Genomic DNA, 13,723 nt, shown 5'->3' with positions numbered 1-13,723 from the left:
GGCTTACGTTAGGCTCAGGCCCCTCCGTCTGTGACACTCCTGCATTAGACGTGCTCAGGTAGAAAAAGAGAGAGGAGAGGAGGGCTGGCTACACTTTCTCCCTTTAGTTTTCTGAGAAATAAATGGTTTCTAATTCTTTTGTTCCTAGAACTATAAAAATTTCATCAGTCCCTGAGCACCTGTGTCAACTTTCACAAACAGACCCAGCTTTTGAGGCATCTCGCCAGCGCACTAGTTTCCTCAGCAGGGAAACAGAGAAAATAGCAGTGCTTAAGTCAAAGAGGAGCCTCCAAGCACGTGAGTGGGCCACGTGTGTGGCAGAACCACATAGCTGCGTGACCACTGCAGGTGGCTTCGTGGAGGTGTGTGTCTCCATGTGGATAAACCCCGCCCCAGGAGCAGCGTGGAGGTGGAGGGGGAGAGGGCTTGATTGATTCTGGGTAGCAGGTATTTTATGTCCCGTGTTGTTATTTATGTCTCCACACCTACACTCCTGAGCCCCACACAATTGGCTGTTGCAACATTTCAAAAGCATTTCCATGGAAGCGTTCATACAGTCAAGCTGTCCTCTCTCGGTACACATGCCAAGGCTGAGTGAGCGGGTGCCACACAGGGGGCCATGGGCGGCCTCCCCGGCTCCACCCGCCTGTTGCTATGCCTGAGAAAGAAGAAGTGGGAACAACGTTGCCTTGTAAGGGCCCCTGGCCCCAGAGTTCCCTCCTCCTCAGTACACTGGATGTGAGGGGTAGGAGAAGGTATGAGGCATGGAGGGGGTGGCTATTTACTGGGGGACAATGGTTTGTCCCTCTTGGGCCTTTGTTCACTAGCACAGAATCAAAAGCCATCAAAATACAGAGCATGGAATGATTCCCTCCTAAAGCCATAAGGTGAGACTGAGCAAACTAGATGTCCAGGCAGCCCCAGGAAGAGGTGTGTGTGCGGCTGCCACAATGGTCCAGTAGGGGGGATTAAAGTTGAGCGGAATGAGGGCAGCCCCACACGGCACATCAGAGTCCTGGTGCAGGAAGCAGGGCATCCTGTGAAGGGGTGGCCTGGGGTGGGAGGGGGAAATCCAAGGGGGCGACAGGGCCTGGTGCAGCGGACTGGAGTCTGAGCAGGGAAAGGAGAATGCCCATGCAGGTGTCAGAGCCCAGCACGGGGTGAGAGACACATCTGCATTGGGCAGGAGGTGGGGACAGTGGGAGATGGTGCACATTCGAAGGGATTGATTCAATAAGTAAACATATTAAGAATTGTGGGAGCCAGGTTTTACACTGCCAGAGAAAGGAATCTCCAACACAGGCAGGGAGGAAGTTAGAGCACCCTGGTGGGTGCTGGTTAGAGCCAGGGTATCACGTGAAGTCACACTTGACAGGATGTATAGACAGATTCAGAAACACATGTTATGTAAATGCCTATGCGTACACACACACACACACACACACACACACACATCCTCTGGTTCTTTCCACTGAAGCAGCCTGGGGACATCAACGTCCTAAAATCAATGAGCACACTTAGCCCCAGATCCTAGTGTCTAAGGGCCATTGTCCACTAAATGGGCTCAAGACTCCTTGGAGAAATGACTGGTTCTAAAACAAAGCCATGTAAAGTGTAAGATGAGCCTGGAACATTTGTGCCAGAAAATAAGAAAGCTCACAAAAAAATGAAGAAGGAATGTCAAAAGGATGCAGAAGTCAGCTTGAAGGGGGTCCCGTGACCATATTAGGAACAATTTGTGTATCAAAATAAGTATTGATAATAATAGACATAACCTATTGAATAAAATAAGGAATTAATGATAAGGAATGAAACATTTACATGGTTTCAAACTGCCTCCCCCAGAAAATCCCACTAATTACAAAAGGAGAAAGAGCAACTTGACCGTGAAGAAGCCTGGCAGACATTACCTTATCCAGGGATCAAAGTCAATGCTGTCAGTGACAAGACAAATCCAAACTGCATGTCCCCAGGACCGTGCAGGGAGAAGGATACAGCATCTCAGCCAAACCCATTAGGGCAGAAGCATCCCACATCCCCAGATGGAGGGGCATCCTACAGAACTCTGGCCTGCAATCCTCAAGGGTCAAGGTGACAACAGTTGAGAAAGGTCTGGCTGCTCCAGCCTGAAGGCACCAGAGATGCAGCACGTGGTTTAAAAAGGAATCCATTTGCTTTGAAGGATGTTAGTTCGACAAGTGGCCAGCAGAAGTAGGCTCTGAGCGCTTGAGAAGGATCATGTAAGAACGTTAGTCTCCTGATTTTGATGGTCGCAGTGTGGCTATGAAGAGAAACTTGTGGGACACGCATATTCGTGTCTTCAGGGCTGATGGGGCATCATGTCAACAACTTGCTCTCAAAGCATTCAGGAAAAAAAGAGGAACTTGCATCTTTTCTACAAAGTGAAATGTTCTGAGGGTTAAAGGAAAGGAAGGGGAATAAGAAAATTAACAGGCGGCTGAAGCAGAGGAGGGGAAGGGGGGCTCTGAGGTGTGACCAGAGGGCACGATGAGGAGCTGTGAGCTTTCTTTTTCCTGGCAAGCCTTCAGAGCCAAACTGCCCTTTTCTGAGGTCAGGCACTTCTCAGCTAATGTTCTCCCCTCTCCCACTCAGGTCCACCCCACACACTGCTACCAATGGCTGCAGGCAGCTGCCCTCTGCAAGCCAGCGGGTCTACAGTTCTAGATCCCAAGAGCTGGCAGCAAGAAACAGATGAAGAGTAAGGGGGGCTGGGCAGAGCCTCCCTCCAAGGGCAGACATCCCTGCACAAGTGAACCTTTACAGAGGCAGGGAATGGTCTAAATGTCCTTTGAAGGGCATTTAGGGCCCAAGGATGGGACTGAGAGATGTCTGATCAGACATCTATTTGCACCCACCCTCCTCTCCGAAGAGGTTTTAATTTTCATTTCTGGGATTGGCAGCCACTGCTGGGGCTTCCACATCAATGTAAACACACTTCAGGAGAGAGGACAGGAGCAAGAGCCAAGACCGAAGGTTCTGCCCTAGCTCCCCTAACCTCAGCTTCCACATCTGTTAAATGGGGGAAAACCTCCTGTGCTATGGCACAGAGCTGGAGAAAGGGATGTCAGATGAAAACATGTGGACGGCAGGCTGTTTCACCCTTGCAGAGAAAGAATTGGCCAGCTTTCTTTTTCCATCTTTAGTAGGCAAGTAGAGCACTCACCTCTCTTTCCCTTCTGCCCACGTCAGGTATTTTCTGAGGAGTGTACAAAACAGCTCGCTCCCCTGAGCGAACCAAGAGAGGCTGGACACCAAAGCCAGAAGTCAGGGGTGTCTGAGCAACATTTCCCCTACTCAGGCTGGAAAGAGGCCTCTGGACCTCTGCTTATGGCCCACCCAATACCTAACCTTTTGTGCTACTGCTCGCCCATCATTGCCCCCTTCCCTTCCTCATTTCCTGCCTTAAGGAGCTTAGCTTCTATGACCCGTTATTGCAATCAACTTCTGTCTCTCCCGTTAAAGCCCTCATCCAGGCAGCCCTCTTTACACCCAAGCTGGTGAACATGGTAAGGGGAAATTCACTCTCAGACCGAGCGTGATTACTGTCTATCTATGTTGATTCATCTCCAGCAGACGCTGACCACTCCCCAACAATCCCCACTAGTCTTACTACTATTTTTGCCTTTCTCCCTCCTTCTAAAAGACCATTCCATCCCTTCTCATGTCTCTTTTCATCCCCCTCTTCTCTGCCAATGACTGTCTCATTCTTTGAAAAGGAAATGGAAGCAATAAACTAGGGGCTTTCCACTGCCAGCCCACCTCTATCCGGACCCACACTCCCGACTTTCCCTTTGGTTCCTTACTCCAAAGAAAAGGCCAACCACTGAACCTGTGCTCTGAACTCAAGGTCTCGCTCCTGTATCTTTCTCCTGTATCTCCCTCTCTACTGGACAATTGAATCAAACACACTTTTCCATATCTCTAGCCTTAAAAAACAATTCTCTGTCTTGGCCCCACATCCCCCTGTAGCTACAGTTCCACTTTTCTGTTCTCCAGCCCAGCAAGAAGACTTACTTATAGCCTTCCCTTCGCAGTCTGTCCCTAACCTACTCTAACTGGACTTCAGTTCCCCCCACATTGAGTCCGCTCTTGTTTAGAACACCAATACCTTCCATGGGGCTTGATTCAACAGTCGCTTCTCTGTTCGTACCTTAGTTGATCTCTTAGCATTCCTTACACTTGTCCCTTCCTCCTTCCCTTGGCTTCATGGTACATCTCTCTCCTGAAGGTCCACTAGCCTCACTGGGGTTATCTTCTCTGCCTCTTGCTTGCTCTTTCTCCTCTGCTTGACCTCTAGATGTTAAAAATGTCCCAGCGCCCTATCTTTGGCCCATTTCTTTCTTCCAGCTCTACTTTATCCCTAAGTGATGTCATGCTGTAGCTTCAAATAAAATCCATATGCTGAAGACTCCCACCTGTATATGTCATGCTCTGGCTCTCCCTGGAACTCTAGACTCACATATCCCATCTTACTCAACATGTCTACTGGATGTCCATCTCAAACCTGACATGTGCTGAAGAGAACTTTTGACTCCTTTCTCCCTCCCATCATCCCTAGGAATGCTCTGCTTTCAGTCTCCCACCATCCGTCCATCATTCAAGGCGACAAAATAGCCCTTGCTCCTGTCTTATCATTCCCACATGTATACCATCAGTAGGTCCCCTTGCCTCTAGCCCAAAGTGGTCACCTTTCTTACCTCCACTGCCACCACCCTTGCTACGAGCCATGCCACAGTCCATCTCCTTAGTACTGAAAGAGCCTCTTAATGTGTCTCTGCTTACACTCTTGATTCCTACAACCTATTCTAATCCATACTCCATAGGAACTACTTCTCCCTTGCATAAAATTCTCCAAAATGCCTCCATCATCCTTAGAAAAAAATTCAACTTGGTTTTCCTAGTTTACAAATCCTACATGATCTGGCCCAGCTCAGCACCGGACTTGGGGGCTCAATCTCATCAGGTTGACTGATAAAAGATGCAAGGAGTTCTTTGAATCAGGGACACTTGTGGGTGTGAGTGTGTTCAAGATATATTCCAGGAGGAAGGGCCTGGGAAATGTTGCAATGCATGGGAAAGGAGTGAGGGGAGGAAGGGAAAGGAGAGCACCTTTCTTTATAATCAGACTCCAGCTTGGAGAAGGTCCCACTCCAAAGGGCAGCCTAATTGCCAAGACACCATCAGCAGCAACAGGGCCCATGGGCAGTAGAGGACTGCATTTCTCCAAAGGCAGAGCCGGGGGTCTGCTAGGATGCCCCTGGTTGGCTGATGGGGAAAGGTAGGGCTGGGGGTTGTGGAGAGGGAAAAAGAGGAGGAATAGCTGCCATTTTGCAAAACTCAATAGGATGCCTACAGCTGGGGCCAAGCAGAGGAAATGGTGGCTAAGCCATGGAAGCTGAGCTGGGAATAACGTGCTCTTGGCTGACATGGCTGGGATGGGAAACCTCAGAACCCCATGGGCACAGTCCTGCAAATAGGGCCTCAGCCGGACTCCACCATCCCAAGGCCAAGTGCTCTGTACTCTTCCCTCTTATGTCAGTCTATACCACCCAAACAAGAAAGCACAAGCCCCCTCACCCCCTCCATCCATGGGAAAACACATGGAGGTATGTCTTACTGTTGTCCAAGTGGTTGGCCTTAATGATCTTCTCCGAGTAGTCAGAAATACTGGAACATTCGATCTAGAAAGGGCACAGAACAAAAGAGTGAGGCATAAAAAAGATCCAGCACTAATTTAACTTATGGAGAAGCTGAGCCTAGAGGGGTACAGTGACCTGCCCACAGCCATACAGTTATTTTGCGGCAGATTGAAAACTACAGTGAACCCTCCTGATCAGAAGGCCAGTGGCTCTTGCATTGAATCTCTTTGCTTTTGCCATGAGGCTGACTTCCAGCCACTGCTTCACAATGGAGGGCCTGGTGTCCAAGTTAGGAGATTCGGAAGGGGCTGGCAGGCTTCCTCCTGGCCAGAGGAGAATGGGATGAGGCTACATAGCTGCTGTCCTCCTGGGGGAGGACATGGGAAGGCAAGCCACAGCCAGAGCTGCTGTGAGTCTCCAGGGACATGACTCTACCCACTCCCTGATCCCAATTCTCCCTGTTATATGGGGTACATTCCAGGATAGAGAAATGCCACGCCAGGGTCTCAGGGTCAGTCTTGAGATCCATCTCACCGCACAGGTCACACACAAGTTAATTCTCACCCCTTCTGTGATGTCCACCTTTGAGATAATTAATTCTTTTTAATCTACAAGTCTTTCCAAGCTCCCAAAATCTCCTAAGCAAAGGGTCAATATATGTGAGAAATTAGCTGGCCATCAGCTGAGAGCGGGACCTTGTGGAAGTAATGGAATATCCAGCCCCAGCCTGGGGCACATGTTAGGGAAGGACCAGAGGACTGGAGCCAAAGGGACAGCTGCTAGGAGCTGCTCTCACCTCCTTAGCTGCCCCCACAGAGGCTGCCACTCACCTCCACACTCCCGACCCCCCTCAGACTACCCCAGGGCCTCCCAGAGAGTATTTGCATAGGAGAACCCAAGGGGGCTGCCCACAGCCTCCACCAAAACCTTGAGGATGGGTAAGGGTGCCTGCAGGGTCAGGAAGGGTGGCTCCGTCTGAGAAGACAGACCTCAGCCAGGCTCAGAGCCCAACAGGATGGGCCCTTTCCTGGGCTACCAGGCCCCGTGGCCTTTGATCCCACTTTCTGTGGGACTGTGCTCCTCCGATTCCTCTCCCTGCTTGCAACGTTGGTGTCCATCTGCAAGAGGCTGCAGAGTTTCACAGTGAAGAAGGCGTGATGTGGAGCCAGGCAGCCTGGATTCACATCTAGCTTCAGCCACTCTCCAACTGTGCCTCAGTTTCCTCATAAGTGAGGAAACAGTCCCTGTTTTACTTGGTCATTGTGAGGATTAAATAAGCCAAAGCATGTGAACCACTCAGAGCACTGACGGCCCCCAAGCCCCAGCACCAGGGTGGCTTTACAGCTCCCTTTCCTCTTTTCCTGTCTTTGCCCCCCTGCTTTCCTTTTCCTTTTCTCTCCCCTCTCTCTCTCACTCTTCCTCGTTCCCTTCTTCTCTCCCTCTCTCCCTCTCTCTCTGGTGAAGAGCAGTGGGTAGAAGGGGGAGCCTAGAACAGGAGAAACTGAAATGAGCCATCAGGAAAGAGGCCCAGCTAAATGTGGGAGCTGTTTATAAAAGAGCTGTGACAGCAGAAGACCAGGAGGCAGACAGATTGGGACAGTTGGCATAGTCACCACAGCTGGAAGGCTCAGAGTGGGTGCCTCCTGACAGCTCCTTAGCTGGAGCCCCTGGCCACTTGGAAGCCAGTGAGGGGCAGCCAGCCTTCCACTGCTCGGCCCTCGGCTACCTATGCCCCAGCTAGACAGGGGCTGAGATGAGTCCTCAGAGATGGTACTGGGAGGTAGGGCAGGGGGATAGCCAGAAAAATCAAGTCCCACCCAGAGGCTCTGTGACCTCATTGAAAGTGGAGTCTGTCCCTTGCTGGAAAGCCTCCCTTTGGGTGAGGAGGGCCCAGTGAAGGAGAGCTGGAAGGTGGAGAGGGGCAGGACTCGACCTGGAGCACCTGGATTGGCCCATCTCCTCAGCTGAATACATCACAGCTTTTCCAGTCAAGTCTGTGGCAGAGATGCCTTGAGGATGGCCCGAGTTTCTAGAAGACCCTCTACATCAAAGGTCCAGGCACTTTCCAAGGCAGGCGTGGAGGAGGAATGCTGTCCCTGCTACAGACTCAGGGACAGGCCTCCGAGGCTGAGTGGGGGTGGCCAAGGGGATGTGGAGGACTCTGGGGTTGTGAGCACAGGCTAGAGGACCACACAGCTAAATGCACAGAGAATGAAGCCACACCGAAATCTGCTCGGCTCCCATGGGCCTCTGCAAACAGCTGTCTTGTGCGCACGCTGGGAGCTTAATTGTAGTGTGTCTTAAATTTTGATCAAGACCAATTCCCATATTCCAGCTTTGGACCCTCTGCAGTTTTCAAACATCAGCCAGCCACTCAAGAACTCTTCTTTTTCACAGTTTCTTCCCAGCTCCAGACCCCCAGCCTCGCTGTCATCAAGCAGTGCACAGCTGTGTAGTGGGAGCCAGAGCCAGGCTGGGAGCCTTCTCAGAGGGTCAGCCTGCATTTCTGTCTGGAGGGACTGCAGCAGCCAGAGCAGCAGAATTAAACCTACCAACTTGCCCTTTAAAGAACAAAGGAAGGAGATTGTCTTTTTATTATCCCCCAAGGACCTCATCCCAACTATATTAATATTAGACACGAAGCATTGGTCATATGCCAGGCCCTGTTCTAAGCACTTTACATATGTATTAAACTCATTTATTCTTCACAGTCACCCCATGGGCAAGATATTGGTATTATGGCCATTTTATAGATGGGGACACCGAGGTGCAGAAGTGAATTGCCCATACTCGCACAGAGCAGAGATTCAAGCCAAAGCTCACACATATAACCACACTGCACTGTTTCTCAAGCTGAGGGTAGGACTAAGCGCTCCAAGGTAATGACGACACCGGAATGATTTCTGGAAAGTTAAAAATCCTCGGTAAATGTCAGCATTCGTCAGGGCAAAAAGCCAGAAGCAATGCCTGAGTGACAGGGAGCCATGCGAGCTTGCCCCACCTCCTGAGAGTCACGCTTGATTTTCCCTACTTCTCCTCGAGGGTGTGGCCCCAGCAAGGGATGGACCTGGATTTGTACTTGGAGGAAGGGCAGGAGAAGGTAGGAGGCAGGGGCTGGCTTTACAGAAGCCAACAGGAGGGAGGGAGTGGCATGCTCACCCCAAACACTTTCTTGGCCCCCGCTTTGGCAGCAAACATGGAAAGGATCCCGGTACCACTCCCAACGTCCAGCACCACTTTGTCCTTGAACACGTGCTTATTGTGGTACATGGAGTTCCGGTAGGTGAGTGTCCGCACCTCATCCTTCAGCATTTCCTGTGGAAGGAAAGGAAAGGCAATGTCAATGTATTTAAGCCACCTGGGAGTACACTGAGGTCATGTGCCAGGACTGTCCTGCCAAATATTTCAAGAATCTCGATGATGGGGGTGCCTGGCTGGCTCAGTCACTGGAGCATGTGACTCTTGATCTTGGGATCATGAGTTTGAGCCCCATGTTGGGTGTAGAAGTTGCTTAAAAATAAAAAAAAAAACCCTCAATGATGTCATTAGGCCAAGCTGTAGGAGAGTATTGTAGGGTGGATGGAGTAGGGGCTTCCTGCACACTTAATAAACAACTGCAGCCTTAAAACTCTACCCAAGAAAGATAATTTTGTGCTCTAAAAGGAGAAACCCATGTCCAGCCCCGGGAAAACCTCCATCTACCAAAGAACAAAAGGAAAGATCAGTGCGATGCAACTTGAAGGATTTAAGTTAAACCTGAAGCAGAATCTTCTGCCACCATGAGAGAATTGTCATCAAACAGGTTATTAGAGGAGACTTTGTGGTCCGTGTGTGAGTGTGTGTGTGCATACCTTTTTTGTTTGCTTTTTTTAAAGAATGGAAAACACATTTCTTTGCCCACCATTATTTAAGTGATTTGTGGCCAAAAAGAAAGTAGGCTACCCCTTACAACTGTCTCCAGCCTAAGGAGAACATGATTAATCTGTGTATGTCCATTCATCTTTGTCCATTCAAGCTATAAGCAAACACATCTTTTTTTTGAGAGAGAGAGAGAAAGGGAGAGAGCAGGGTGGGGGGTGGAGGCAGTGGGAGAGGGAGAGGGAGAGAGAGAATCTTAAGCAGGATCCATATCTGACATAAGGCTCAATCTCACAAACCTGACATCATGACCCGAGCCAAAATCAAGAGTTGGACACAACCGACTGAGCCACCCAGGCACCCCAAATGTTTCTGACTAATTCATCACCAATAGTATTGGGATTATAGTATAATTTTAGTATAGTGTTTAGTATAACTTGCATACAATAAAAAGCACAAATTTTAAATGCGTGGTTAGGTGTTAAGAGTTTGGTTTTTTTGTTTAAATTCAGTTAGCCAACATATAGCACATCATTAGTTTCATACGTAGTGTTCAATAATTTATCAGTTGTGTATAACACCCAGTGCTCATCACATCACGTGCCTTCCTAGGCCTAAGAGTTTTGAAAAATATATACCTGTGTAACCACCACTTGAACAACCAATCAAGATATAGAGCATCGCCATCCCCTAGGGAGTCCATTAAGGACTTTAAGCCCCTTGGCAATCAATCCCCACCACCACCCAGGGGATCAATCATCCAACGTCTATCACTAAAGCGTCCTTCTGCCTTCATATAAATTGAATCATACGGTATGTACACTTTTGCGTCTGGCTTCCTTTGCTCAGCATTAGGTTTTTGAGATTCATCTAGTTTCCTGCACATATCCAAGGTTTGTTCCTTTCTTCTTGTTCTTGTTGTCGACTAGTATCTATTGTATGGACATTTACCCATTCACTTGTCGACGGGTATTTGGATTGGTACAAATAAGGCAGGTACAAACCTTGTTGTATAAGTATATTTGAGGATATGTTCTCATTTTCCTTGGGTAAATACCTAGAAATGGGTAAGCTGGTAGATGTTTAATTTCGTAAGACATTGCCAGTTTTCCAAAATAGACGCTCTAGTTCATGATCCCACCAGCAATGCATGAGCTCTCAAGCTGCTTCACATGCCAGCAACTTAGTATTATCACTTCTTAAAATGTTATTCGTTCTTGTAGATATGAGCTGTATCTCATGGCAGTTTTAATTGCATTTCCCTGATATCTATTGATGTAGATAACTTTTTCATATGCTTATTGGCTATTCATATAAATCTTCTATGATGTGTCTGTTTGAGTCTTTTGTCCATTTTTTTCTTGACCTATTTGTCTTTTCCTTATTGAATTGTAGGAATTTATATATTCCGGAAACAAATCCTTTGTCAGACATATGTATTGCGAATATCTTCTTCCAATCTGAGATTTGCCTTTTCATTTTCTTGATGTTGTCTTTTGAAAAGCAGTTTTTAGTTTTGATAAAAGACAAGTTTTTAGGTGTTTTTTTTAAATGAGTAGAATTTTTTTGTGTCCTGCCTTATCTTTGTCTACCCCAAGGTCACAAAGGTAATCATCTATGTTTTCTTCCAGAAGTTTTATAGTTATGGCTTTTACTTTTCTATGATTCACAGCAAATTAATTTTTTTCATATGGTGTAAATTAGGGATGTGAGTTCATTTCTTTATACAAAACAGATGATGGAAGCACCATTTGTAAAATAGACTATCATTTCCTCCATTGAATTACTTTGCCATCCTTGTCAAAGATCAATTAACTATATATTTGCAGCTGTTCCATTATTATACCAATTCAACACTAACCTGATTACTGTAGCTTTATATTAATTTTGAAATAGTGTGAGTCCTAGTTCTTCTTTTACAAGGTCTATTTTAGATGCTATGTATTTCCATATACGTTTTCGAGTCTGCTTATTAATTCACAGAGAACAGCCCCCTGGAGTTGATTGGAATTGCTTTGAACCTATAAATCAACTTGGAGAGAATTGATATCCAAGAACACTGACACAGACTTTCATCTATTTAGGTCTTCTTTAATTTCTCTCTGCAATGTTTTATTGATTTTAGAAGTCTTGCATTTCTTTCATTAAATTTTTTCTCAACTATTTTACTTTATGGTACTGTATATGGTATTTTAAATTTTCATTTTTCCAATTGTTTTATGTCAGTCTACATACTGACCTTGTGTTTTGCAGGCTTGCTCCCATCACATATTAATTGTAGTATGATTTTTTGTAGATTCCTTTGTTTTTCTACATAAAAAATCTTGTCACTTGTGAATTAAGACAATTGTACTTCTTTTTTCCTATCTGTATGCCTTATATTTTTTGTTCTTTCCTTTTGTTTCACTGACTGGCAAGGACTGCCATGCAATAAAACATTGAATAAAATAGGAGAAGACAGGCATTCTCTCTTTGTTCCAATAATATAAATGTCACCATTGAGTATAGTGTTAGCTGTGGGCTTTCTATAAATGTCTTTTATCAGATGAAGACGTTCTTTTCTATTTATAATTTGCTGAGAGCTTTTATCATGATTGGCATTGAATTCTGTCACATGATTTTTCTACATTTATTGAAATGGTATGTGACTTTTCTCCTTTATTCTGATAGTATGTTGAACTCCATAGATTGGTTTCAAGTGCTGAACCAACACTTTGTCTTGGTGTATTATCTTTTTTAAATAGTGCTGGGTTTTATTTACTAGTATTCTGTTGCAAATGTTTCTGTCTATATTTATGAGAGATGTTAATCTGTAATTCCCTCTTACTTCTCTGGTAATAAGTTATGCTGACTGAGTTCATCACACAAGTTAGAAAGTGTTCTCTCATATACTTTCTGAAAAAGTTTGTGTGAGATTGGTATTTTTCTTCTTTAAATATTTGACATATAATTCACCAGTAAAACTGTCTGGGCCTGGAGTTCTTTTTGTGGGAAGATTCAATTTTCCAATAGATAGAGGGCTGTTTTAGTTTTCCATGCATTCTTACATCAATTCTGACAAACTGTTTTTCTAAGGAATTTATCCATTTCAGCTAAGAGATCAAATTTATGGGAATAACATTGTCATAATATTCTCAAGTTACCTCCCAAATGCTTATATGATCTGTACTGATGTCCTTGTCTTCATTTATGATACTATAATCTGTATTTCATCTGACTTTTTCTTGATCAGTCTATCTAGGGGTTATCAATCTAATTAGTCTTTTCAAAAACTAACTTTTAGTTTTGTTGATTTTCTATATTTTTTATGTCTACTTCATTGATTTGTGCTCTCATCTTTATTATTCGCTTTTTCAAATTTACTTGGGTTTTGTTTTCTCTGCTTCATAAAGTAGAAGCTTTGATCATTGATTTTGTACCTTGCTTTTCGTCTAATACAAGCATTTAAAGTTTTAAGTTTCTGGGGTACCTGGGTAACTCAGTTGGTTAAGCATTCAACTCCTGATGTCAGCTCAGGTCATGATCTCAGGATCATGAGATTGAGCCCTGCATCAGGCTCCACACTGAGCGTGGAGCCTCCTTAAGATTCTCTCTCTCCTTCTCCCTCTGCCCCTTCCCACTGTCTAGAAATAAATAAATAAATAAATAAATAAATAAATAAATATTAGAAATTTCCCTCTAAGTTTTGCTCTAATTACATCCCACAAACTTCCATGTGTCTGTTTCTTAGTTCAGACTGCAATAACAAAATACCCTAGACGGGGTGGCTTAGAAAACAAACATTTATTTCTCACAGTTCTGGAGGCTAGAAAGTCCAAGATCAAGGTGCCAGCAGATCCATTATCTGGGGAGGGCCTGCTTCATGGTTTGCAGATGGTCATCTTTTCTTTGTATCCTCACGTGGTGGAGAGCAGAGTGAAAAAGCAAGCCCTCGTGTCTCTTTTTATTGTTTCAAGATTCTAGAATACATTATTAATTTATTTGGCTGAGAGAGGGATAGATTATCTAATAAATGATGCTGCAGTGCCTAATGATCTCTGTGAAAATATGGCTGGACCATAACCTCACAGGATATAGACCATTACTTAAATATTAAATATTTTTTTAAAAATAAAGACAAATAGGGCGCCTGGGTGGCGCAGTCGTTAGGCGTCTGCCTTCGGCTCAGGATATGATCCCGACGTTATGGGATCGAGCCCCACGTC

The 13,723-nt window shown here is 45.7% G+C and overlaps 1 protein-coding gene across 1 annotated transcript in view; it reads right to left on the bottom strand.

The window, feature by feature from the left end:
- Positions 1-13,723, bottom strand: part of PRMT8 (protein arginine methyltransferase 8) — a 62,674-nt gene that overhangs the window by 32,416 nt on the left and 16,535 nt on the right. Inside the window, exons 4-5 of the mRNA XM_087855909.1 lie at positions 8,820-8,975; positions 5,639-5,702 (exon numbers count right to left, since the gene is read on the bottom strand). Of these exons, the coding sequence (XP_087712035.1) occupies positions 5,639-5,702; positions 8,820-8,975 (220 nt within the window). The remainder of the gene's footprint in view (positions 1-5,638; positions 5,703-8,819; positions 8,976-13,723) is intronic.

This window comes from Ursus americanus, chromosome 25 (assembly GCF_024610735.1).
Source record: "Ursus americanus isolate L20-20 chromosome 25, mUrsAme1.1.p, whole genome shotgun sequence".
Classification (NCBI taxonomy): Eukaryota; Metazoa; Chordata; class Mammalia; order Carnivora; family Ursidae; genus Ursus; species Ursus americanus.
This window is presented reverse-complemented; position numbering and strand designations above follow the sequence as displayed.